The sequence below is a fragment of the Prionailurus bengalensis genome, chromosome D2 (genome assembly GCF_016509475.1).
Source record: "Prionailurus bengalensis isolate Pbe53 chromosome D2, Fcat_Pben_1.1_paternal_pri, whole genome shotgun sequence".
Taxonomy (NCBI): Eukaryota; Metazoa; Chordata; class Mammalia; order Carnivora; family Felidae; genus Prionailurus; species Prionailurus bengalensis.
In genome coordinates, this window is record NC_057351.1 from 46,394,258 (window position 1) to 46,420,890 (window position 26,633).

Genomic DNA, 26,633 nt, shown 5'->3' on the forward strand with positions numbered 1-26,633 from the left:
CCTCCCTTGCAGATAAGGAAGTGGGCTCAGAAAAGCGGCCTGGAAGGATGGAAAGGGCAGGGGCTTTGGACCCACATGGGTGGCCGCCCATCTCCCCATTTACCATCCAGGTGACCTCGACCAGTCTCTTGAGCCTCACTGAGCTTCAGCTCCCACTTCTGTGAATAAGATGTTAAAAATGGCTGCTTCTGAAGGTGGGGTGAGGGTGAGTGAGCCTTGGAGGCGTATGTTGTGGCTTTGCATGTTGGGGGAGAGGGGATTAGTGGCATGATGAGGACAGCCTCACTGATCAACAGTGGAGTCATGCTTCACAGCCCAGTGTCCTTACTGGGATCCCTGCCTACCCAGGTGCAGACTTCAGATGACTTTCTCCTGCAGCACAAGGAGACATACGTAGCTCCTTGAGGCACAGGCCCCCCAGGGTCGCGGAGATGGGGGGTAGTTCTCCTCAACTGCCCTGTGTGTGTGCATTTCTTCTGTACCCCATCTGGCCCCAGGGAGGACTTGCTGAGGGGTGAACAATGGCACAGACCCCGTAATCACTGGCAGGTACCCTGGTGTGGTGCCTCCGTCTGCTATAGGAAAGCCCCTAGCTCCAAGGGGGCTATAGATGCCCCCATGTGAAGCTGTGAGATTCTTCAAAGGGAAGCCCTGAAGATCGACCATAAGGGAGCAGTTGAACTTCCCATGGCCCTTTTGGATTCATTTATTCATTAACAGTATGTACTGGACAACTGCCATGGACGAGGCGTGGTTTTATACAGCAAGCAGAGTGAAGAAGGAGATGAACAAAAGCAAAGAGGCACACAATGCCAGGTGGCCATGAGTGCTTGGAGAAGAAAGAGTCGGGACAAAAGAGGCAGAGATGTTCCTAGGGGAGACATACACTTCTGGGGACAGTAACCAGGAAGGGCCTCTTTGAGAAGAAAACATTTGGGCAGAGACTGAAGGAAGTGAGGATCCAGGGAGATGGGGAGGGTATTTTGGATAGAGAAAACATCAGATGGAAAGGCCCTGTGGCAGAGGGAAGGCAACGGATAAGCAGAGGGGAGAAGGAGGGGAGAAGATGGAAGGAAGGAAGGAAATAGAGGAGGCAAGGTGGGAGGGAGGGAGAGGAGAAAGGAAGGCAGGCAGACCAGAGGCACAAAAACAAAATCAGCCAAAAAGAATGAGAGCAGATAGGATATGGCTCATTTTCCAAATTATACTCTAGCTGTTTTGAGAAAAACCCTAAGGCCTGTCAAACTAAAGAAAGAAGGCCAGTGCCTACACTTCCCCCAGGGTGATCACAGACAAGCCCGTGTCCTCTCTAATTTCTACCTGATACAGAAGGAAATGCAGCCTCCCGGCTGGCATCACCCACAGTGTTATCCTGGGCTGGTACCTCGCCGTGGAGTGTGGGCCCTCAGATAGGGCCGGGGGTCCATCGGGAAGCTACCATGTGCAGGACCCCACTGAGTGGGGGCACCAGGGGACAGTGGAAATAAACCAGATGTGGCAGAGGGTTGACCAGGCTGGATTTGAACCGTGTCTGCCATGGGTTCCCTGGGGAGCAGAGCCAAGTCACTTGCCTTTTCTCTGTCTACACTTGATACCTTGGTGATGTCACTGAGTCTCATTGCTTTAAATACATGACTCCCCAGTTTTTGTTTCTTACCTAGACTTCACCCTCGATCCTGGATTTACATATCCTTCTTTCTGCCTGCTTAGCATTTCTACTTGGACGGTGTAAAGACACCGAAACACACTGTGCCCAAAACCAAGCTCGCTGTCGACCCGCTGCACCCATAGCCTTCTCTGACCAGGCTGTCAGCAACAGCATCTTGTGTGTCAGGCACCAAACTGTGGCCCCATGCTCAGTACCCCTTTCCTCTTCTACTCCATGTTCAGTCCATCGGGAAATCCTGTGGACTCTGTGCTCAAAGTAGATCCAGAATCCTACCATTTCTCACCACCTGCCCAAGAGCCACCGTGGGCTGAGACCCTACCGTTTGCCACTGGCCATTTGCAGTGGCTTCCTACCTTGATTTCCTGCACCTGTCTTTACCCTATGCGATCTCTTCTCAACACATCAGCCAGGGGACTTCTTTTACCACAGCCACCATGTTACTCCTTGGCTCACAGCCCTCTAGTGACTCCTGTTTCACCCAAGTAAGGGCTGGAGACCTTCTAGTGGCCCCATGGCCTGACCCACTGCCTCTCTGAGGGACTCCCCACCACTCACCCCCATGCTTACTCCATATCCACCACCCAGCCCGGCCATTCCTCTAACTGCCCCACAATTCTTCTCTATAGCCTTTGTTCCAGCTGCTTCATTATTCTGGAAGGTTCTTCTCTCAGGTATTTAGTGGACTGACCTGTTGATCTTCTTCAAGGTTTTGGGTAAATTCTACCTTTTCAATTCAACCTTTCTGATCCCCCAATGAATGATGCAAACTAAGCCCCAACGTGCATGGATCCTTCTTGCTCTGCAATACTTTTTTTTTTTTTTTGAGGTTTATTTATTTATTTTGAGAGAGAGAGTGCATGCGCAAGTGGGGGAGGGGAAGAGAGAGAATCCCAAAAAGGCTCTGAGCTGTCAGCACAGAGCCCAACGTGGGGCTCAAACTCACAAATGGTGAGATCATGACCTGAGCCAAAGTCAGACACAACCGACTGAGCTACCCAGGGACACCTGCTGCACTTTCCTCCATAACACTTAACACCTAAATATATTTTATGGTAGACTTACTTATTAAGCTTATTTTTATTGTCTGTCCCTTGCTCTCCTCCTTCACTAGACTCTAAATTCCCAGTGCTTGGCAGACAGGAGGCCCTCAGTCAGTATTGGTTGAATGAATGAATTGTAGTGCTTAACAAGGTCATTCCAGTTCCCTTGACCTCAGAAAGGGGTCAGCTTCGTCCCAGATTCCACAGCTTTTAACAGCTGCTATGTAATCCTCTTGACCCACTGTTTTTCCACCTACTTTGAAAGGACTTCTAGAACATGCAGACTATTTTTTAAGGGAGAAGTCTACAGGGGAAAGATGTTACTTTCACACCAAATATTTATGAGTCACCAAGTGTGTACCCAGCCCTGGGCGGGGCACACTTGAAGATAGGAAGGCTTTCCAAATAGCTGCATACAATGGCGTGATCAACTTTTTGGCTGTGAGATTAAGTGTGCAGGGAGACTGGGAAGCGGGTTAGTAGTACAGCAAATGAAATTTTAATTGGGTTAGGTCAAAGAGAAAGAAAAGCTTCTAAAAGTAGGAATGAACAAGTGCAAAGGTAGAGCAATGGAATCAAGCAGGAGGTCTGAGGAGATGGGGCTGACCATCCCGGAAGGGACGGGCCCCCCGGCTATCCAGGAAGCACAGATGCCACTTCTAAGCATTTCCCTTCAAGAAATAAGAACAAAATGTTCTGTATAAATATGTTTATGGCAGTGCCACTTAAAATAATAAAAACAAGTGGACACAATCCACATATCTAACAATGGACAACTGATTAAATAATTACTGTGCAGTCATAGAATGAAACGGATACTCAACAGTAACTAAAACAAAACAAAAACATCATTTTTCAGAAATGCTGAAAGGAAATCTTTTGAGATATAATGTTATGAAGAACACGTTACATGCACATATTACATCAGCGCTCTCAGGAGCATGCATGCAAGCCCACAGAGAAAAAGTTGGAAGAACATCCAAATATTAGCAAGAATGCCCTCTGGGTATTATGGTATCGGGTTATTTTTACTTCCTTAAATGCCTGGGTAGTTTCCAAATTATCTGCAAGATTCTGTATCTACAGAATCTATTTCTAATTAAGAAAGTTACAAACACATTCACCCACACTCATACACACACACACACACACACACACACACACACATCCTTTTCAATCGCATGAGTTCTGTAAAACCACTCATATCACCCTGTTTAAAATAGACGTGGTGTGTGTGTGTGTGTGTGTGCAAGAAAGATTTTAAAATATTGAGCATATTTGAATCAACGAGGAAATCTGAGAAAATATTCCCCAGACAAAGACAAGGAGGGACCGCATATGCAGAGAGCCACAGTTTTGGGGGTGGACCAGCCTGGCTCACATCCTGAATTCCTACTTCCTCCTAATGTGTAAGAGAAGCCATAGTCCTTCTCTGAGCCTCGTTCTCCTCAGGTAGAGTGGGGCAATGAGAAGATTGCATAGGAGGAAAAGGCCAGGATGTGACAGGTGCCTAGTGAATGGGAGCCTTGGTGATGGATGGTGATGGTGTCGCTTGTGAGTTGAGAGCCCCGATTTGCCTGGTGGCAGTTGCAGATGGAGGTGGGGGAGCACCGAAAAGCGCCCCACCACCTGCGGACATGCGACTTAAGCGGGAGGCAGAGAGCCCAGTTTCCAGGCAGCCCCATGCTTGGCCATGCTGACAGTGGTGGTGGAGGAGGGGCAGGGGGAGGGAGCCATTCTTGTTCCCTCCAGAGATGTTCCCTCAGAGCCAGCAAGCCCTCCACTGCACTGAAAACCCTGATCAAGCACAGATGAGCATGATATAAAAACCACATGGCCTTTTATGTGTTGGTGGCCCAAACTATGATGCGATGTAGGGGAGGATATTTATTTAAAAAGTGGCTAACCTTTCTCCATCCAGAGGGGGAGGCCACTGGAAAGATCAGGGTCTAATTTTTAAAGGGATGCTGAGGTTAAAGGGTGCAAAAGGGTGGTTTGGGGCTCATGGCTTGTATGTTAGGCACCTGTCTTTCAAAAATGCTGTTGGCTTCTTTTTTTAATTTTTTTTTTTCAACGTTTATTTATTTTTGGGACAAAGAGAGACAGAGCATGAACGGGGGAGGGGCAGAGAGAGAGGGAGACACAGAATCGGAAACAGGCTCCAGGCTCTGAGCCATCAGCCCAGAGCCCGACGCGGGGCTCGAACTCCCGGACCGCGAGATCGTGACCTGGCTGAAGTCGGACGCTTAACCGACTGCGCCACCCAGGCGCCCCTTTTTTTTTTTTTTTAATTTTTTTTTTCAACGTTTATTTATTTTTGGGACAAAGAGAGACAGAGCATGAACGGGGGAGGGGCAGAGAGAGAGGGAGACACAGAATCGGAAACAGGTCAAAAATGCTGTTGGCTTCTAATCTTATTTTTTTCTATAGACATATTTCCTGAATTCAGATTTCCCACTCCTCCTTGAGTCTTTATTGGGCTTGCTTGAAATTATTACTGAAGTATTCCGCACTGTCACCCCTTTTCTGATTTTAGGCAGATAGATATAACTTGCTGGAAATGGTAGGAAGAATGGCCATAATGACAGCCAGCAGCACTTGGTTTAGGGTGGGGCAGCTCTTTGGCATTTTCCAGATAGGGATGGTGCCCAGGTGGGAGCCATTTTGTCTGTTCCCTTCCTGTCGTGTATAAAGTTACTTAATAGAAGGCAGTCACTAATAGAAGCAGGGACCACAGAGGCTTTGAGGCCATTAGAACTGGGCTCCACCCCATCTTTACCGCCAGCCTGGTTTTAATCATGAGCTCAGTTTACTGGTCAGCAAAACGGGTCAGAAAATTGTAGGTTGTTTTGAAAAGTAAATGTGGGGATGAGTATATATTGAGTGGCCAGTGTGGAGCAAGTGCTAAGTGCTTTTATGATGGTAAATACTGTTAGATCTACCAAACAGCACCATAGTGATTGCTTCTCTCCACTGAGTAGCCCTAGGACACTCCCCACTAGTCATCAATACCAGGTTTAAGACTTGCGGACGGATCTTTGCAGATTCCCAAGGGCAAAAGCCTTTGCAACCTTTTAAACACAAATGATTAATGATAATACTAATAATAAAAGAAAAAACATAGCAACAATTAGAAGATACAATTATACCTTTGTCCACTTTTAACCTCTAGAGCCTGCTATAGCCCAAGCTACTCACTTGCCCATTCATTCATTCATTCATTCATTCAACACTTGTATTTGAGTCATTCTATAGGTCAAGGTCAGGTCGGAAGATACACAGTGAACAAGGCAGACATTGCTGTGTTTCTCATGAAACGACGATTTTCGGAGAAAGCAAGTCAATCAATAATAACAAAACATAACCAAAAAGACTTGAGCTCAGTTCAGTTGGTGTAGATGTTCTGCAAAAAATCAAAACTGGTAGATGTCAAAGGGAATGCCAAGGGTCGGGAAGAGAATATTGGGGAGGAGGTGGCCAAATTTAGACTGAGAAGGTCGGGGAAGTCATCTCAGGTGACATTTGAGGTGACACTTGATGAAGTCACATGGGAGGATTTGGAGAAGAGCACCGCAGAAAAGGTGCACTAGGTGCAAAGTCCTATGGGGGGGGGGGGGGTGGTGCTTGTGGTGTTTAAGAGAAAGGAGAAGCCAAAGGGGCTGGAATAGGGACAGAAAGAAGGTGCAAGATAACGACAGAGAGCTGGCCAGGGGCTGCAGGGCTGCATGAGGTGGAGCATGTGAAGTTTAGAGGCGTCACCCCGGCTGCTGGGAAGTCTGCAGAGGTAGGGAGGGAAGAGTAGACAAAGACAGCCACTTGCAGGCAGGAGAAGAAGGTGGTGTGCACCAAGGGGGTGGGCAGGAGGAGGATGGTGCATATTCGCCATATGTGGTGGGAGCAGAACCAATGGAAGGGTCTTGTGGGTCGCCTATGTGGGTCAAAGAGAAAAGGCAAGAGCAGGCTGGCATTTTGTATACGTGTTTCTATACGTGTTGAGTGCTTATTTTATGTCCAAGGGCATCACATGTATTGTCTCATTTAATCCACCCATCCCACTTTACCGAGAAAGCACCTCGTGAGCCTCCAGAGCATGTCCCCTGTCACAGTCACATGCTGGTCAAGCAGAGCCAGCATCTGCTCAGTTTTCTTGTCTGAGGGCCGAGCTGCCATTTGGCTTTTCCCTCGAAGTTTGATTTGACAACATCCTGTGATAAATTTGGCCCTCTGGGCTGACAAGAAAGCTGCTGACTCATCGTATTTTCCAGACACTAGCCTAAACTGAGCTGGAATCTGAGGGGACTTTCACTGCACTGAGGTTAAGCCCCATCCTTAAGACTCACTCCTCACAGCAAAGAAAGCATGTGCGTGTTACCAGACCCAGCTCTGGGGGCGAGATGAGATCTATGATGTAGACTGGCAGGAAATTGGAGGTTGGCAATGAACCGAATTGGCCATGGACGGAAAGCTGGCGATGGATGATGTGGCAGGGGAACCCGCCATGCCTGTTTGGAGGGGGGCATGTTTCAGTGCACACCTTGTGTTCTAGGGATACCAGGGACCAGGAAACATCACCTAGTTTGGCTTTCCCATCGCCCAGATGATGGATGGATGGAGAAAGCACGCCCACCTCTCGTCAGCAACAGTAGGAGAACCTAGGATCCCCAAGAGGAAATTGAAGCCACCAAGCACTAGGCCCTAAAAATTGGTCTCTAGACAACCGTGGGGGTTCAGGTGCTCTGCAGAGTGGGCAGTGGCTGTCTCAGTACCTCCCTTCTCCTCTGCAGGCTGAGGCTCAAGCCCAGAAAGCATATGAGTCACCCTGGCTTGGAGACCAGTCGCAGCTCTGTCTCTCCCTAGATATGTGACTTTGTACACATTTCCTAACCTTTTTGACTCCCCATTTTATCCCAAGGAGTCAGCGTTCAGTACTTGGCTCACATAACATCACATACGGTTCATAAATGTATTGATAGCCTACTATGTGCCAGACCCTGTGCAAAGCAACAACACTGCATAGTTTTTAACACATTTGAAGTTTCTGCTTTCAGACTGTGTGTATGGATTATATTGACCACCTACTACGGGCCAGACATTTTACAGATATCCTAAGGAATTCTTACAACCTGATGTACTGATCTTCATCTCCATGGGACATACGTGGGACTAAGGCTCAGAGAGGCCAAGTAGCCTGTCCAAAGTCACCAACCTTTTCCCATTTACGACATAAGGAATGTGTTCTAGTGTGTTCCTTGAAGAGTCTCTCCTCGAAAGGCCCAGCCCCACCTAGGACTTTACTTGTTAATGGATCCCAGTGTTCAGGATAACTTGTGGCAAGGGTTTGCCTCCAGACTTTTCAAAAGATGGATTGTGCTCCCAAAGCTACCACAGTCAGCAGTAATCAGGCTCCAGCCTCATGAGTGAAGAGAACCCCCACTGCAGTTTCTTTGAGGGGTCAGTCACCGGCAGGGTTCAGCAGCAGTTCAAACACTAGTCTCCCCTGCTTGTAGGAGCAGCAAATTTTACCTTCTCAATTCAGACTCAGACTTTGGCAAGAGACCCAAGCATGACTCCAAAGGCCCAGACTCACACACCGACCTAACCAAGCTGAGCCATGGCCCCGGGCACCCAAGAAAGCCCTGCTGGGTCCCCAGCTGGGTCCCCTACTAGCTGCCCTTCCTGCCTGGGGCTCGGGGCCAGCTTCCTCCTCTCCTAAATAATGAATTAGCTCGCGTCTGGGGTTTGTAAATAAAGCATACCTACCGGGAGAACCGGCCATTTCCAAAGTTGCTTACTCAAAGGAGGAAAGCAAAAAGCAGAGTTTGAAGCCGTGGGTTGTTGGGCAAAGTTCAAGTAAATCGATAAATGCAGGGCCATCACCAGAGAAAAACTTACCCTGTTCATGCCAGTTCCTCCTCCTCAACTGTGAAACTTTGTCACCAGGCAACAGGAGACCCGGGACCTGGAGTTAATTAGCATAATCTTGAGGCCAGCCTGCAAAGTGGGAACACAATAGCTGAAACCAGACACCCCAAACTTCCAGGCCAGCTAGCTGCCCCAGAGGGACCCTGGCCTGCCTGGGGCTTTCCTCCTGGCCTCCCCCAGCAGCGCATGGGCCTTGGGGCACTTAGTTACCAGGCAGAGCAGGCTGTCCACGGCCACCCCCGGGACGTGGCTGTCCCTGCTAACAGGGAACAAAAGCCATGTTTGCCTCTTTTAAGGGACAAATAATCTTACTTTTATATAAAGCATTGAGTGAGTCCCATGAAATATCATTTGATTTCCTTGTTGTTTGTCCAAATAGCTTTTCCAGCTCTTTGATTTGTGAGAGAGAGATCTTTTCCCTGTTTACTTGAATTTAGTTCTTGTAGTTTTCTTTTTGTGCCCTTTTTACACTATTAAGTTACAACGACCATGCTCGGAAAAACCATACAATCCTGTAGTCACTTTTTCCTCTATTAATATTACATCAAAGGCTGATGTGTAATTTCTAAAGTCTACCTTTCGACTGAATGTGGAAATACTGAATCTAGTGGACTTTGCTTTTCCTGTTGTTTCCGGCTTGGCACTATTGTGAATAAGGTTGCAATGAATGTATTTGTACATTTATAATCATTTTGTTTGTTTTTTCTTTAAATTACATTCCCAGAAATTGAGGAAATTGGCAACAAGTTTAAATATGAAAACTATTATGCAAATAATAACATTGTAGAAAAATTTGAAAATGCATACATAGAAATAAAGAAATAAACATCCTCTAAATTGCAATACCCCAAAGAAGTTAAGAAATAAAGAAAATAATTAACAAATAAAAAATTGAAATGCAAAATTAATCCAACCACTATGCATTTTGAAAAGTACAAAAAAAAAATGGGGCGCCTGGGTGGCTCAGTCCGTTGAGCGTCCGACTTCGGCTCAGGTCACAATCTCACGGTCCGTGAGTTCAAGCCCCGCGTCAGGCTCTGGGCTGACGGCTCAGAACCTGGAGCCTGCTTCCGATTCTGTGTCTCCCTCTCTCTCTGCCCCTCCCCCGTTCATACTCTGTCTCTCTCTGTCCCAAAAATAAATAAACATTAAAAAAAAAAAAAGAAAAGTACAAAAAAGCAAAATCAAACAGTTTAAAATAAAAATACAGTTAACCACAAAAACTTTAAATAGAGGTATACCACCACTGTTTTGTTTACTGAAAAACCAAAAGAAAAAAGATCATTTACTTTCAACAATAAATGGGTTTAAAGTAATTATCAAATGCAGATAAGTAGAAAATTAAAAATTACCTGAAGTTCTGCTACTCAGTGTATTTCCAGTTAGACTATTCGTAAAAGGACATCATTTAAATTAGAAAATAAATAATATGAAAATCATAAAACACAGATAAGCATAAACAAAATCAATATTTCTTTTAAATTTTTAACATTTATTCATTTTCGAGAGACAGAAGGAGACCGAGCATGAGTGGGGGACGGGCAGAGAGAAAGGGAGACCGAATCCAAAGCAGGCTTCAGGCTCTGAGCTGTCAGCACAGAGCCCGATGCGGGACTGGAACCCACGCTCCGCGAGATCATGACCTGAGCTGAAGCCAGACACTTAACCGAATGAGCTACCCGGGCGCCCCAAAATCAGTATTTTAAGGAAGAAAATACAGAAGGAGATGAATACATTTTAAAATGCAGATTTGTAAAACCTTATGAAAGTAAAGCCGCTCAATTTCAGCATCTCGAGGTAACTTCTGTTGGATATGCTTCCACTTTTAATACACGTACAGCTTCATGTTTATGCCATGGGTATGCAGTAATAACTTGGCTACCTTGCTAATGCTTACATTTTTAACTTCAAATTACACAAATTACTGGTTTTTCAGGTAAATGCCTTCTAAGTCAGCCAGAACTAAGGCTTTTGTTGTTACTGGTTTTTGGTTACTTTTGTTTTCTTTTCCCCTTCAGAGGAAAGAGCTTGTCTTCCAAGCCAGGGCCCTGGGTCAAGGTCTGATCCCGGCAGTGTGTCGGGTATTCACGGGACCTGCTCCGTGCCTGCTTGGGGTGGCTCCAGCAAGCTGTCACGAACTCCCCCTAGTCTGCAGGATACTCCCTCACTGCACACGTCCATTCTTCATCTGTAAATGGAAGTAATGGCTGCTACATTGGGTCTTTGTGGAAATTAGACAACGGGTAAAACGTCTTTGCAATCTGTAATGCGTTTGACAGTTATTGGTATTTTTAGGTCTGTGGGTGAAGGGGGTGGGAGATACAGGCTTCCACTTATGGAAAGAATAAGTCACGAGAATAAAAGGCACAATGTAGGGAACCCAGTCAATGACATTGTACTAGCGTTGTATGGGGTCGGACGGCAGCCACACATGTGGCATAACGTATACAGATGTTGAATCACTATGTTGTACCCCTGAAACTAACATAACATCATGTGTCAACTATATTCAAGTAAAAAAAATATATAAAAAATTTAAAAAAGAAGAAAAAAAACAGTGTAGGAGTATACACAAATTCTCAAGTTAAATGAAATAATAAGTCAGAAGTGGAAAAATAAAAGACAACTACATAAGACAAGCACATAAACAAATAAAAAGCTAAAAACCATGGCTCACCTTTGGTTAGGTGTCTTGGCACCACGGGTAATGGGTCCTTTGCTGATGGCAGTGAAATGATGGATCTTCCTTGGAGCTCATAGCCGATGAAATGAGAAATGGGACACTGACATGCCTTTGTCTTCTGCACACCATTCCACCTGGTGGCAATGTCACAAAAGACCACCGGTAAAATTCTAGAACACTTTGTGAAATGGAAAATGACAGAGGCTGTCTCTTAGTTCCTGAACTATAATAAGTACCTTTTGTTTCCTTCTTCCTGCTCCCCACCCCAACCCCCTGTCAAACTTACACAATACAGTAGCAAGACGAGCAAGCTTGGCCGTACTAACTCCACATCCTTGTAACTCCACTGCCTCAGGAAGGTTCACCACATGTCCTTTTCAAGGTGGTGACCCTCACTGTCTCCAGCCTGGGCTCTGCCCGTGTTTGCAGCCTTCGAGGCGGCCTGTCTTCCAGAACTAGGATAGGTGGCAGGCTCACAGACTGAGCCAGAGAACCAAATCTTCGCCTGAGCCTTTGCAACCTAAAGCAATGAATCCGACCATGTTTTGCTTTTGTTCACTGTTATTGTTGTCTGCAGGGATAACACAGACCAAAAAGATGACTTCTCTATGGGGAGTGGGAGAGGAGAGGTAAAGCCCAGCCTACGAGTTGCTTTCTGTTGATAAAACACCTAGCTAGGAAAGAATTGAATGAAAAGGGTTGGGAAGCCTAAAACAGAGTATATGATGGCCTCGGTGTGTGGTGGGAAGATGAAGGGGCACTCGGGCAGCCTTGTCCAGAAGGATCCTGGTGCAGTGCATGGGGCTGGAGCAGAGAATTCATGTGGTGTCTGTGGGCACCTGAACGGGACTGAAGAAGAGGGAATGGCCGGAAAGAGGAGACATTATTTGGTTTGCTTTGGTGAAACATCTTGAGCAAGGTTTTGAGAGTATAGGGAGAGTCTAAAGGACACAGAGGGGAGAAGAAATCAGCGCCAGAAAAGGAACCAAGGTTTACCACAGAGGCCAAGGAGCCGGGCTCCACAAACCCCTGCTGTGCAGAAGAGGTGTTTCATGTGGCGAAAGCCTCCTCCCCACGCCCTTCCCAGCTCCGGCCTGCTGTTGCACGTCTAAACTCTTTCCCCCTACATTGGTCAAAATCGTATTTCTTTGGTTCGATTTGTATTTCTTCCTAATTGTATTTGTAGAAACATAAATCAGTCCAGCCTTTTAAGAGGACTATTTGGCAATATGTAGCAAACTTTAAAAAAAAATGCTCATACTTTTTATCCCAGTAGTATGGCTGCCAAAACTTTCTCTCTTGGGTACACTCACAAAGTATGCAGAGATTTATGTCCAGAAGTGGTCACGGAGAGGTCATGTGTGAGGACATAGCCCACCACAGAGTCAGGCTCAACCAGTTCTGATCCATGTGTGCAATGGCATCCTGATGCTGTAGAAATGAATGCCACAGAACAATGCGAAGTGACTCCACAGTGCTGGGAAGCCAGTGACAAGGCACAAATAAGATTATCCATGTATCGTCAATTAAAAAAAATACAAGGGGTGCCTGGGTGGCTCAGTCGGTTAAGCATCGGACTTCAGCTCAGGTCATGATCTCATGGTTTGTAAGTCTGAGCCCTGAATCGGAGCTCAAGCAGCTCAGAGCCTGGAGCCTTCTTCAGATTCTGTGTCCCTGACTCTCTCTGCCCCTCCCCCGCTCACCCTCTGTCTCTCTCTCTCTCTCGAAAACAAGCACTAAAAAAACTTTTTTAAAATACAGTGAGCAACCCTGGGTGGCTTAGTTGGTTAAGCACCTGACTCTTGATTTTGGCTCAGGTCATAAGCTCATGGTTCGTGAGTTCGGGCCCTGCATAGGGCTCTGCACTGACAATATGGAGCCTGCTTGAGATCCTCTCTCTCCCTCTTCCTCTGCCCCTCCCCTGCTTGTGTTCTCTCTCTCTCTCAAAATAAATAAATACACTTAAAATAAAAGCAATGTAAGCAATAGACAGGCATGGGATAAAACTATTCTGGAAACTGTTACCTGTGGCTACTTCTTGAGTGGGAGCAGTAGTGCAGAGACTCTTACATCTTGTGGCCTTCCGTATATTGTTTTAATGTTTTAATTTTATTGACTTTAAGAGAGAGAGAGAATGGGGAGGGGCAGAGAGCGAGGGAGAGAGAGAATCCCAAGCAGGCTCTGCACTGTCAGCACAGAGCCCGATGCAGGTCTTGATCCCACGAACTATGAGATCATGACCTAAGCTGAGATCAAGACTGAGCCACCCAGGTGCCCCTATTATTTGCATTTTTAAAACTATATACATAAGTTATAGTCACATGTCAGTATATAATAATCACATATATTATACTTACATGGGTAAGGAAGGCTGACACGTGCCCATGGGAAATCTAGTGTGGGGTAGTGAGGCCTCTGAGCCTGCTTCTGCATGGCCCTATGACTTCTCCACAGGCCACACTAAAGCAGTAGAATATTCTAGCATCACAGCAGAACCAAAGTGACAGGGTGGTGTGGGGGCAAGAAGAACTTAGATAATAATCTTGTTATTATTATCCTGCCAGGAGAGCTGCTGTGTGCCCTGGAAGTCTGTGGCTTTCCTGGCCCCATAGATCCCCAGAAATTGCCACCTCTCCCCTCATCCATGCCTTGAGATATTTGGTCACCACTATTGTTTTCTGTTCCACAGGCGATACCCTGGCTCCGACAGGACCATGCTACAGAGGTGGCAGGTACAGTGACCCCCTTACAGGACCGGAGGTCTGGGAAAACCCTCTGGGCACGCAAATCAGAAAATAGCTCAGATCCCAGCAGTTGGAGGGGGTCTTATTTTCTAATTTATCAAAATGTCCCAAATATTTCCCTCAAAAGATCTCAGTGATCAAAAGCGGTACCTGAGGCTTGGAGTCAGAGCTGGGTAGTGTACGTGTGCATGTGTGTGTGTGTGTGTGTGTGTGTGTGTGTGCACGTACACATGTCTCATGTGCACGCACATGCTCCACCCATGCAGATATACACATATGTGTAAATGGACACAATCTAGAGGGGCACAAGCGTTCACTTCTTGTTCTGAGAAGACACATGTGATTCCCAGCTTGAATGGACTCACATTTGGCCTCTGGTTCTCGTGAAAGGCACAGGGGCCTCAAGAAGGCCAGTCCTAGACATCATGTGGTAACAAGAAGTGAATGCTTGGTCACTCCTGTCCAAAACCCTTTTCCAATGAGAGGGCCAAGAGAGACTACAGAATGCGGGTCCCAAATAAGAGGTGGGCGGTTCATTCACCCACTGGCCTTGGTAAAGTCTTCCCAAGCACAGTCCCTGATTCCACCTTGACTGTACGTTTTAAGGCCCTAAAAATGAGTGTTATCCCAATAGGCAGGGACAGAACAGAAAGTCCCTGAGTCCCCAGAGGAAGACCGATCATTCAGCCTCTCAACGAGGGCTTCTTTCTCTGTGACCGCAAGGTCCCCTCAGCTAATTTTTTTAAATCATAAAAAGGCCAGCAGTAAGTTTACCCACAGCATCTGTGCTCTTGTTTTAATCAACTTTTGAGTTTCACACCCAACAGTTAACTGAAAAGATGGCTTTATCCTGGGCTAGCGACTGCTGAGCTATATATTTTTTTTTCTGGTTGACTTTGCTTCCTGAGTATATTTGCTTCAGTTCCCTTTGCAATTAACACAGTCTCTGGGATCGGGCCTGGCTTGTGCAGAAGGTGCACGGGGAGCAGTGGACATGTGTGCTGCCTGCTCTCACTCACACAGTGAGGGCTGCAGAAGACTAGGAATTGACCTCCCGTGGCCCTTAGGAAGATGCCAATAATGTTTGCTTTATCTCTTCTTCGTCTCTTCTGGTAGAAAAGGGACATCAGCAATTTTGAGTATCTCATGCACCTCAACACCATGGCTGGAAGGACCTACAATGACTATATGCAGTATCCCGTGTTTCCCTGGGTCCTGGCCGACTACACCTCACAGGTACAGTATTCACATGGATGCTGTTCAAATGTCCTGAGGCTTTCTGACAGTGAAGACCAGAGCATACTAAATCAGCACGCAGAGCCCCCACTGCAAGGTTCAGTCCACCTGGCCCTGAGGGCTGCTCTGTGCTCGGTCCCTCACCCCAGAGGAGGCCTTTGGAATCTGGCTGCTTGGGTTTCTGTCCAGCCCCACCTGTGGGAAGGTGACCCCACATATGGGATGATCAACATGATGAGGACAGTTGCTAACATGTGCCCCAGAGGGCTTCCCGGCTGACTCACTGCTATCAAGGCAACTGATCCCCACCTGCTGAGACACTGCCATGGACTAACGCTAGTCCTTCAAAGGCAGTAGGCCATGGAACTTGTTCCTTGAATCATCATGTGTATTTGGGCGGGGGTGGGGGGCACGGGTAGAGGAGAGGAGAGAGACAGAGAGAGACCCAAAGAGAAGAAATCACTGCCCAGTAGCCTGACCTCAGCAACCGAGATGTTGGTATGTAGATTTCACCCAGGATCTGGACTGAGACACAAAGGGTTGGGTAAGGCTGATGGCAATACCAGATAATTTCTGCTTCGGGCCTGTGTCCCTGGACCTCAGCAGGCAAGGGAGGGGAGGAGGACAGCTCACACAGCTGGGCCAAGGTGATGTTGCTGGGAACGACCTGGCGATGAAGCTCTGTCCCAACCAGCTGAGCTCTGGCCGTCCAGAGGGTTGTAGTGTCTAAAGCACGGAAGGTGGCTGGGTCCTGTTCAGGCAAGCCCTGGCCAGTCCTGCCTAGGGCTGTTTGGATGGCTGATAGCCAGGCTTTGGGAGAGGGAGCCTCAGTCTTTTGTGACCTCCCATCCCCGCTTAAGACACTTAACACAAAACTTTTCTCACCAGCCATATGTTGCCTTTTATTTCCCTAATGATCCACTTGGGGCTGAGGTATTTCAAAAATGAAACATGCAAATCCCAGCTTTAACTCACATGTTGCAAAGTGGGGGTTTACGAGCTCCTTTTGTTTAGCCCCAAATTTTGATTACTTACCCATATTTAATAATTGGGAGGTTTCTCCTAAAAATCTGGATTTACACTATCTTTTGGAGAATCTAGAGATCTAGTGGCTATGAACCCCCATTCTGTCCTGGCAAAATCAGCAGTCGCTGGGCATGGGTCTCCACATGTGCCATCTATCTGTCATAGGGGTCTGAGAAGTGCCTGCTTCGCTTTGCCCCCCAGCCCCTGGCTCTGTAGGTGTGAGATGGGGACTGGCCCTGCCTCCTTAGGGGGACTGCAGTGATTCACTGCTAGTGAAAAGGAAAGGAGGTTCAAAGAAACACTTTCTATAAGACATGCAAATCCTGGGGAATGCATAGTTCCTCTCCTAACACATAGAACACCTCTGCTGAAAGCAAACATCTCCAAGGACACCTAGCCTTAAAAACTTCAGGTCTCCACTGCTGTGTATTATATTCCCCGGGGCAGGAGAAGGGACGACATTTCACTGCCCGGAAGGGAGTGGGCTCTGGAAGAAATGAGGCCGTTCCTCACATCTCCTCTCCAAACAGAGGACTTGTAACTTCCTAGAGAATCCATTTGATACTAAGGAAGGACTGTGAACTACGGAAGTATCCTGCTCTCCTGTGAGGGTTGGAGCCAAGGGCCTCAGAGACAACAGGGATTCCTTTGAAAGTCTCTTTTCAGTCACTGGTGGCGATGTTCTGATTTGGGTCAACTTGGAACAGGTTCAGTGTGAACTCAATCTTCCCCTCCTCTTATTTTCCATCTCTCCCCTATTAAGTCTTTGTGGATCACTGGCTCTGGGGCCATAAAACCCCAGCATGCCTGCTAATCACCAGAGGGGGGCCAGACCAAACGACAATAAACCAATAAAGAGAACCATAAAACTAAAGAGCGTGGCTCCTGAAGTCTCGCTGGGTCACAAGAGGGTCTGAGGGGAGTTAACTCCAGCCACACATCTGCCTTCTAGACATTGAACTTGACGAATCCCAAGACTTTCCGCGATCTCTCAAGGCCCATGGGGGCTCAGACCAAGGAAAGGAAGCTGAAATTTATCCAGAGGTTTAAAGAAGTTGAGAAAACTGAAGGTGGGTAGATCCCAGCTTGACTTTTTTCTGCAGTGTTTTTCATCTGAATGCTTTGAAATGATCCTTGGTAACTATTTAGGCTGTCCCTTAGCCTGGAAACAATTATGTTAGGCTAGAGAACAGCTCAAATCCACTGGCCTGCACCCGGGCTATGTGGAAGAATCACCTGGGCCTGGGGGTGGGGAGTGTTAAAAATACTGATGTCTGGGCCCCAGCTCTAAAAATTCTGGTGAGGTGCAGCTGGGACTGAGAACTGCTGTGCTGAGAGCTGATACCTCCATACCCAGGGGCCAGCAGAGGCAGAGGGAGGTAGCATTCATTCAGCACTTTCTATATTCCTGGCACAGGCCAGCCTACGTGCAGAAATACAATGGCCCATTTCAAAGAGAAAGGCATTGAAACTTGGCGAGTTCAGGCAATGAGTTCAAGATCACAGCTTCTAAATGGCAGAGCCTGTATCTAGGCTCCAGAACCTAGTTCCCAAACTTTGTTCATCTGCATATCACCTTTACAATTTTTAAAAAAAAATTTTAATGTTTATTTATTTTTGAGACAGAGACAGAGCATGAATGGGGGAGGGTCAGAGAGAGGGAAACACAGAATCCGAAGCAGGCTCCCGGCTCCGAGCTGTCAACACAGAGCCCGACACGAGGCTCGAACTCACGGGCCGCGAGATCATGACCTGAGCCGAAGTCGGACGCTTAACGGACTGAGCCACCCAGGCGCCCCCACCTTTACAATTTTTGCCACATTCACATGCGTCTGGAACTCCTATTGCCTTAATTTTTTTCCTTAGATCTATTCACTTCTTAAACTTCAATGAATATGTATTTTTTAAGTTTATTTATTGAGAGAGAGAGAGTGTGCGTGTATGTGTGTGTGCATGTGTGTGTGTGTGTGTGTGTGTGTGTGTGTGTATCAGAGAGAGAGAGAGAGAATCCCAAACAGGCATAGAGCCTGCAGGGCTTGAACTCACCAACTGTGAGATTATGACCTAAGCTGAAATCAAGAGTTGGACGCTTAACTGACTGAGCCACCCAGGAGCCCTGAATGTATTTTAAAAATAAATTTTTCTACCATGCATTTGATGCTAGCTACATTGGTTTGTTCAAACGCTTTGCAATGAATGTGTAATTTAAAATAAGAAGCAGCCATCCAGGAACCATGACAAGTTCCCTTGGGACCCAGAGGTGGCATACTTTGGAAAGGCTTATGGCCCAGAGGCCCTGCTTTTAGTGAGCAATTCTCAGCAGGAGAGGGAGGCTCCTGCTGCATCCTACACAGCCCGTGGAGGCCTGCCCGGGACCCCTGCTCCGCATGGGGCCAGCTCTCAGACTTGCTGGGGGCAAACGGGAGGATGTGGAAGGTTGGGCAAGCCCTTCTTGCCCTGCTGTTCCTCCGACTGCCAGGTGTTGTTGAGTTGTTTCCACAGAAGCAGGCCAGGAGAGTACTCTATCCCACTGGCTTTGGCCCCGTTCTCTCCCATCTCACTCTGGGTGTGCATTTGAGCTGCCCTTTGGGTTTGGGACCTCGTACCAGTTCCTGCCACCACCTCCCAGACAACTGTGACTTAGGGAACTCCTGCTCGGCACAAGGGAGGGCTTCAGGCCAGGCCTGGGGCTGGAAGCAAGATGAGTGCGCAGTCACTCTAGGGAGCTGGTTCAGGCCTTTGCTGGTTGTGCTGCTGGGATGTAGGCTTTCTAGGTACCCCTTAAGTCAGAAGACCAATGCACTGTCTCCCCATGAATCCTGACTACTGCCTTCCCAGAGCCTGGCTCTGCCCACATTCTTGAGAGTAGAACACTGAGGACTTGAGGGGTGCAGCTGAGGGTCTTGAATGTGCTTTTCACCATGGGTGGCTCCTGGCCAAATTATAATGACATCTGTGAGCAGAACCAAGGCTCCACTGGTCTGCGGGTGCTCTCTTGAGCAGGGCTTATGCTCGCTGCTCATGCCTGAGCACTGTAGAGCCTGTGTGTCTGCAGTCTGCCCCAGTCCAGGTGAGAAATCCATCCCAGGCATGTCCTTTCATTGCAGGAGACATGACTGTCCAGTGTCACTACTACACTCACTACTCCTCGGCCATCATTGTCGCCTCCTACCTGGTCCGGATGCCACCCTATACCCAGGCCTTCTGCTCTCTGCAGGTGAGTTCCTCTGCTCCCCTACACACACACATGCACACGCACACACACACGCACACACCTATATCTCACCGACTAAGAGCTGGGCTTGGGTGAAACAGGGATCTCCCTGGTACAAATCCAGTCTTCAGCCAGTGACTCCCACTTGATGCTGGCTCCAGGATTCTGGGCGGTCCAACCAAGGCAGGCTGCTCATTATCAGTGACACCTGCAATGTCTGCCCAATAGTCTTGCAAAAAGACTCTAAAAATAAGGAATGAGAGATATGGGCAAAAACATACTTAACATAAGTAGATTTTAGTGGAAAAGGAAGAGCAGAAAGCTTGAGGATTTCCTTGAAGGTAAGTGGTCAAAACTCGGAAAAATAAACACAAAGAAGGGAGAGTGAAAAGAATATCACTGTGACATCAGAATGCAGACAGCTATGCTAAGTACAGGCTGAAAGGCTTAAAAGGACAAAGCATTTGAATAAGGAGTAGCTGAACCAGAGAGAAACTAACCAACTTACCCACCCATAAACTAATAGATCATTCATCATGCCAGCTTAGGGTTGCCAGACTCCACAAATAAAAATACAGGATGCCCAGGTAAATTCGAATTTCAGATAAAGTGACTCCTACTAAAAAAATTATTTGTTGTTTATCTGCAATTTAAATATATATCTGGGCCTCCTTGTGTTTTCCTTGGTGGCCCTGTACACCGTGAGGTGAGCAAGTCTGGCTCTCGGTGGGTGGTGCTGTCCAAGGCAGGTGGGATTGCTGGGACAGAGTCCTTTGCAGGCAGCTGAGAAGTCTATTTTCTCCCTTTCCCTTCTGACCTTATCACTGGGATCCTGCTTCCCAGATTGTCCCAGGGGCACAGTTTTTGACTGGGGAGAGCCACTGGGTAGCCCAGCTGCAGCCAGCTGGCTCAGTCAACTCCAAAGTGAATGCAGCACACAGCCCAAGTGTAAAGCCTCACCTGCTCCGGGCCTTACAAGTGTCCTATGGAGAGGAAGGCTCGAGCCATGGTGGGCAACAGGCCACTGAAAATGCACAGACTTACTCCGATAGCAAAGTTCATCAGAGAGAAACCACGAGTATTCCAGGAACTGTGGTTTTTGGTCTGACCTCACCAACAAGGTTGCTCTTGTGCTCAGATGACCTTGCCCCTGAGAGACCAAAGGCTACCTTGGGTCAGCACTAAATCTAACGCCTGAGCCCCGGGCAGCAACGGGTTAGGCAAGGTCAAGGTGATTTCTCCCATAAGGAGCAAAATCCCTCCTGTCTGGTTTCTTGGCTCAGTGTTCGTTCTCCTTAAAGGCATGGATTGTCTAGACATTGTATAACCTTCTCTCCCTGGAAATTCACTCAAAAATAATAAGTGTGCTTCCCCTGAGCCTTTCTCAGGCAACAAGCATTTTAAGTAAGTTTGGTTTGGAGAACAAACGGTCCCAGAGCTCTAGCCCATGCCAGGAATCCCATCCAGATGTTGCTCATTAATCCACAAGAAGCGATGATCACTGTCGATGATGATGGTGATGCATGCCCTTACGGCGTTCCCTCCAGGCAGTTCTGGATGCTTTAAAAGCTTTCTTTTGTCCCTTCAGCCTAATGCGCTAAATCCCCATCCCTACCTGTTACTAAGGGTCCTTTCAATGGAGAGGGGGCACAGTGAAATAGAAAAGGTGTCAGCTCTAAGATTTATACGCCAGCTCTACTGCTTAACAGATACAGAATCTTCTGCAAGTTATTTTACCCCTGAAAATGAGGGTTAATTATGCACAGCTCCCTGAGCAGTTGAGATTGAATAAGGAAATGGGGGTAAAGCCCCTAGCTCAGGGCCTGACACTACGTAGGTGATCAATCACTGTTACTTCCTTTCTTCTCCCTACAATCAGCCAGATGTAGTGTGAGCAAGCCTGAACTTGTTCAAGCTGGTCCCCTCTGGGCTATGCTAACTCAAGACAGTCTGGACCACATAGAAGCATTCGGAGATGGCATGAGCCAGGTGAAACAGGTGTGCTGCGAACCCACAAAGATACTGGGTTAAGACCACTTTGAAGTTAGTCACAACTAGTTTGACTTTTTTTTAAAAAAGAGGTTTTTTTTTTAATGTTCATTTATTTTTGAGGCAAGAGAGACAGAGCACGAGCAGGGGAGGGACAGAGAGAGAGGGAGAAGCAGAATCCATAGCAGGCTCCAGGCTCTGAGCTGTCAGCACAGAGCCTGACGCGGGGCTCGAACTCATCAATCTCGAGACCATGACCTGAACCAAAGTCAGGGCCGACTGAGCCACCCAGGTGCCCCTAGTTTGACCTTTTTAAGCTGATTTGGTCCACTGGTGACTGGTTTGAGATGGTCTAAACCAGTGCAAGATAGAACGAATTTTATATGCTTTTGGGTGGCACACATGTAGCCATGTTAGTTTCAGCCCTTTGACTCTTGTGTTGAAGTCCGATGTGAATCCAGGTTTTTCCTGGTTCAAATCTATCTGTGGCATGTTGGCCCATGTGAGTTGAGATCATTTAGGTTCTCCATGTGTGCTACTTTTAACTGACTCTTCTAGTGGGTCATAAGAAGAACCCGCCATCTGCTTTTTCCTTAGAATAAAAGATCAATTTTATCTCCCAAGGGAATGAGTGAAAGGCTACATCTGGGGGGAGGGGGGTTGCACCTAGTTCTCCTTTGGGAATCTCAGGGCCTTCACAGACCTCCTTAGGAATGTTCTGGCATCTTCCTGAAGTCCAGCTCTTTCCTCTGGCCCACCCTGCCTCCTAGGGGCAGGCTCATTTCTTCTCAAGAGACCTTTGTTCCACCCCTGTGTAGTGACAAGTAAATGAGCCTGATCATATTCTCAGTGGCCTAGACCTCCATCCCCAGCATGGACCATGGGGTAGGGAAGACTACGAAAGGTGGAGAAGGTGCAGAATCCAGGCGCGATTCTTTGTTTATTTATCTGGAGGGCAGGGAACCGAGGATGTTGGACGTTTCCAGAGCCAGATGGACATACAAAAGTCAGTATGAGAAGGTGCATGCTTCCCTCTTATGCATTAGGCCAACTCTGCCTCTTCTTAGTAGCATGAATAAGCCAGAGTGGCTTGCTTGCCCGCTTGATGGCTTGGCGAGGGTAGCGCCTCTGGTGTGGGGAGCCATGTGTCCACGCGCTGCCCCCAGTGCGGGCTGGTGCACTATCAAGGGGCAGATGCAGCGTGTTCCTTGGGCTCCGTGTCCTGCCCCCTGAGCGGGGCTGTGGGCAGAGGCAAGGGCCCTCCAGCACAGCCTAGAACTGCCGTGCAGCATATTCTGATCCCCGAGGGTGAGGGGTGCTTTGTTCCCTTCATGTTTACATCTCACTGACTTTGGGCTGGTCCTGGAATCAATGCATTCCTCCTGTTGCTCTGTTTGGTTTTCTGCCTCAAACTCGGTATTCCAATGCTAGAGTCTTACGATCCAGAAAATACGGCAGATGGGCGGTGCCACAAGCCGATTGTGTGCTGCTGACCCCACTCCCTGGCAGGTATGACGCTGCTGTCTGCTAGAGCTGGGGGCTTGGCTCCTGGGATGCTGTCATTCTCGGGCGCCTCACCCGCCTGGCGCCCGTGCCCGTGAGCCTCAGACAGTCGAGCAAGCAAGCGGGAGGCCACACCGCCGCCACGGCCGTGCCCTGTTCATGCCCTGACGAGAGTGCAGGTTGCGCCCGGGCCGAGATGAGGCCAGCCCGGGCAGGGCAGAGCAAGGCAGCCACGCCCCAGCGAGGACACAGTGGCCCCGCTGCTGCTGCTGTTACATTTAATAAGAAACTGAAATAAAGTGCTGTGTTAATTAAGTCACAGCCCGTGTGAAGGCAGCTGTTACCAGCGGTGGGGAAGGGTTTTCTGAACCACCTGAGGTGAGATGGCTGGTGTTTGTGGAAGACATATGCTAACTGCAGAGAGAACAGAGAACCGCCCGAGAGCAACACCTGGGAACTCCGTGGGCGCAGGGCCGTGGGTCCGGGTGCACTTGTGTCCAAAACAAAGGTGTAATTATACTGACCTAACAAGGAGCATCAGAAAGGGCACATGTAATAGAGACAGGCAGACCTGGGGCAAAGTCCTGGCTCTAGAACTTTCTAATTGGTAGTGTTGAATAACTGAACCTCTGTCCCCCACTCCTTTAAAATAACCTCTGACATGGTAGGTGCTGGCAATTAGGGGAGATACAGCGGGGGAACCGTTTAGCTGTTTCTTTCTTTCTTTCTTTCTTTCTTTCTTTTTTTTTTTTTTTTATATTTATTTATTAAGAGAGAGGGCACAGGCGGGAGAGGAGCAGAGAAAGAGGGAAACCCAGAATCCGAAGCAGTCTCCAGGCTCTGAGCTGTCAGCACAGAGCCTGATGCGGGGCTCAAACCCACAAGCCATGAGATCATGACCTGAGCTGAAGGTGGACGCTTAACTGACTGAGCCACCCAGGCGCCCCCCATTTGGCTGTTTCTAAGTGCTTTGTATATGTCCACCCTCGTCCCTGTAAGAGTAGGCAGCAGGTTTTTCAAAATGCCTTTGTGGGTTTTGTTTATTGAGTAAAGAGCCACATCCTACAGGAAGAAAAGCTAATGGCTTCTCTGGGGTCAGCCCACCTGCAGTCAAGAGCAAGGCTGATGAGGCAGCCCGGCTGGTACACAGGCTTTCCAAATTCGCCGCCAGACCTATAGCTCAGCTCACTGAGTGGGGTGTTAGAGACTGGCATCTTCCTTTTTTTTTGGTGTAAAAGTTTATTTCTTTTTGAGAGAGAAAGAGGGAGAGCACAAGCAGGGGAGGGGCAGAGCGAGAGGGAGACACAGAATCTGAAGCAGGCTCCACATTGTCAGCACAGAGCCTGTCGTGGGGCTCGAACTCATGAACTGTGCGATCATGACCTGAGCCTGACCTGAGCATAAACTGAATGAGCCACCCAGGCACCCCAAGCCTGGCATTTTTGTGAAGCAGCCTGCAGAAGGTCAAGCCCAGCTCTCTCTCAACTGCACACATTCACCCCTGCATTTCTTTGGAGGTGGTGGTGTCTCCAAATTGCCCTGATGATATTCTTGCTCTTTTCCTCCTGCCCCTGTCCCAGGACCCCACCCCTCCTCACTTTCCCCCATATCCCACCTTCTGCTTCCAATAACTTTTACAGTCTTTTTCTTCTTCTTTTGAGCCCCTGGTTACCTTTCCCAAGCACACTGAGGTCAGGGCCCAAGCCCAGGATTGCTCCTTTGTTCCTAGTCTGTGAAGGGAGAGGGGCGTAGGGGTGGGGCTCTGTGGGCATCTCTTCCTGTGTCCCTGGCCCTGTGGGAGGCACCTCACACACACATACACACACTCACACTCATGTGCTCACACATACATATCTTCACACCTGTAACAGTCACCCAAGGTTGTGGAGAAGAGTGTGGTAGACATTAAGACTTTGAAAAACTCACTGCTCTGGGGTGCCTGGGTGGTTCAGTCAGTTGTGTCCGACCCTTAATTTCGTCTTAGGTCATGATCCCAGGGTCATGGGATCGATCCCCACGTTGGCTTCCATTTGGGACATGGAGCTATTTGGGATTCTCTCTCTCTCTCTCTCTCTCTCTCTCTCTCTCTCTCTCTCTCTCTCTCCATAATATAGATAAGATAAGATAAGATAAGATAAGATAAGATAAGATAAGATAAGATAAGATAAACTCGCTGGTGTTCATAGTGTAAGTAATGCTGAAATTCCAGGCAAGGCCGCCTGGTTCCACAGCTAGGGTGCTCTCTTCTCTTGCTGCACACTGCCCCTTTGATGGACAAAGGACAGCCGCTTAGATCAACTGATGTGCACACAGCGTCCTGTAAGTGATTTGTTTACATGGGACACTTAAATTACTGGAAAGAACATCTGTCACGAGAATGGGTTGTCAGCCAGCTCATAAAACCAATCCCATCATTTGGATGTGGCAGTGGGTTGATTTGGGTCAGTCCCATGGGAAAGGAAGAATAGACTTTCTATCATGTACAAATACCCGTGTGTAAGTATCCTTGAGTGCATGTAATTGCTGAACTTCCTGAGGGTGTTGGTCAAGAGTTGAATGGTTATTTTGCAACAGAGTTTCCCTGTGCAGACTGGAGAATTTAAGAATGTAGCTATTGAAATGCTTACCCTGGGACACAGGTGCACACAGACTTCCTGGTCTCACACACAAGGAACACTCCTTTCAAGACTGTTTCCAGTTTTAATAGACGTATCATAATCATGGACTTCTAATTTTAAATCATGTCCATTTCCAGCAGAAGTCCTTATTGTTCCTTTCTCTCCCCATTATTTTGTTTTCCATTTTGATTCGTCCGGGGTAGCAAAATTTTGCACCTCTTGACGTATTTTAATTGAGGAAAGATACCTAGGGTGATATTGTTTTTGAGCCCTTTAAATATTTAGAATATCTTTCTGGCATCTTCATGAAGGAGTGATATCAGTTGGACATAAAATCCAAAGCCTGTACCTTTTGCCTCCGAAACCTCCAGCCTTGGCTGCCTTGCCTTCTAGCTTTAAAGTCACATGGGAAAAGTCTTCTGCCAATGTTAGAGGTTGTTCCTTCATAGATAATTATAATCTTACTATTGTTTTTTTTCAGTGTGTTGGATACACATAGGATTCATTGTTCTTGATATTCAAGAGTATCTGCAGAATCGATTTAGGAGCAAATCTTGGCACAGTAATTCTCTCTCATCCTTTTGTTTCCATCCAGTCTCTAGACCTAATTTTGCTGTGGTTTTATTTTATTTTGTTTTGGGCTTTCCTGATGGCGGCACTCTGTAGAACTTCATGGTGCCTCTCTGCCTCGCTGCTTCTCTCCCTTCCTTTTTGCTACCTTCTCTTCCTTTTCTCCTTCCTTCCTTTCCTGAAAACCTAGTCCTGGCTGGGACTCATTGCTGGAAGCCACCAGAGTTTGTATCAACCCACAGACTTATAGTACAAGAAACAAAGCAGCTGTACTTTTTCTTCTAGGGAATTTGGCATTTCTTTTGTATTGCAGAGGGGAGAAAACCCATTAATTTTGAAACAAATGTATGCAAATGCATTTATTAATATAGGAAATAGGAAAATCAGTTATTGCTTCCTTTATAAATAATACAGGCTTA

General features: G+C 47.5%; 2 protein-coding genes across 3 annotated transcripts in view; one reads left to right on the forward strand and one right to left on the reverse strand.

Moving 5' to 3' along the window:
- Positions 1-12,444, reverse strand: part of LRRC18 (leucine rich repeat containing 18) — a 29,114-nt gene extending 16,670 nt beyond the window's left edge. Inside the window, 2 exon segments of the mRNA XM_043596829.1 lie at positions 8,602-8,700; positions 11,309-12,444. The gene's annotated coding sequence lies outside the window, so the exon portion shown is untranslated.
- Positions 1-26,633, forward strand: part of WDFY4 (WDFY family member 4) — a 295,982-nt gene that overhangs the window by 239,426 nt on the left and 29,923 nt on the right. For both annotated transcript variants that reach the window (XM_043596828.1, XM_043596827.1), the window contains exons 48-51: positions 14,004-14,046; positions 15,175-15,294; positions 17,273-17,390; positions 19,428-19,537. In XM_043596828.1, coding sequence (XP_043452763.1) covers positions 14,004-14,046; positions 15,175-15,294; positions 17,273-17,390; positions 19,428-19,537 — 391 coding nt within the window. The remainder of the gene's footprint in view (positions 1-14,003; positions 14,047-15,174; positions 15,295-17,272; positions 17,391-19,427; positions 19,538-26,633) is intronic.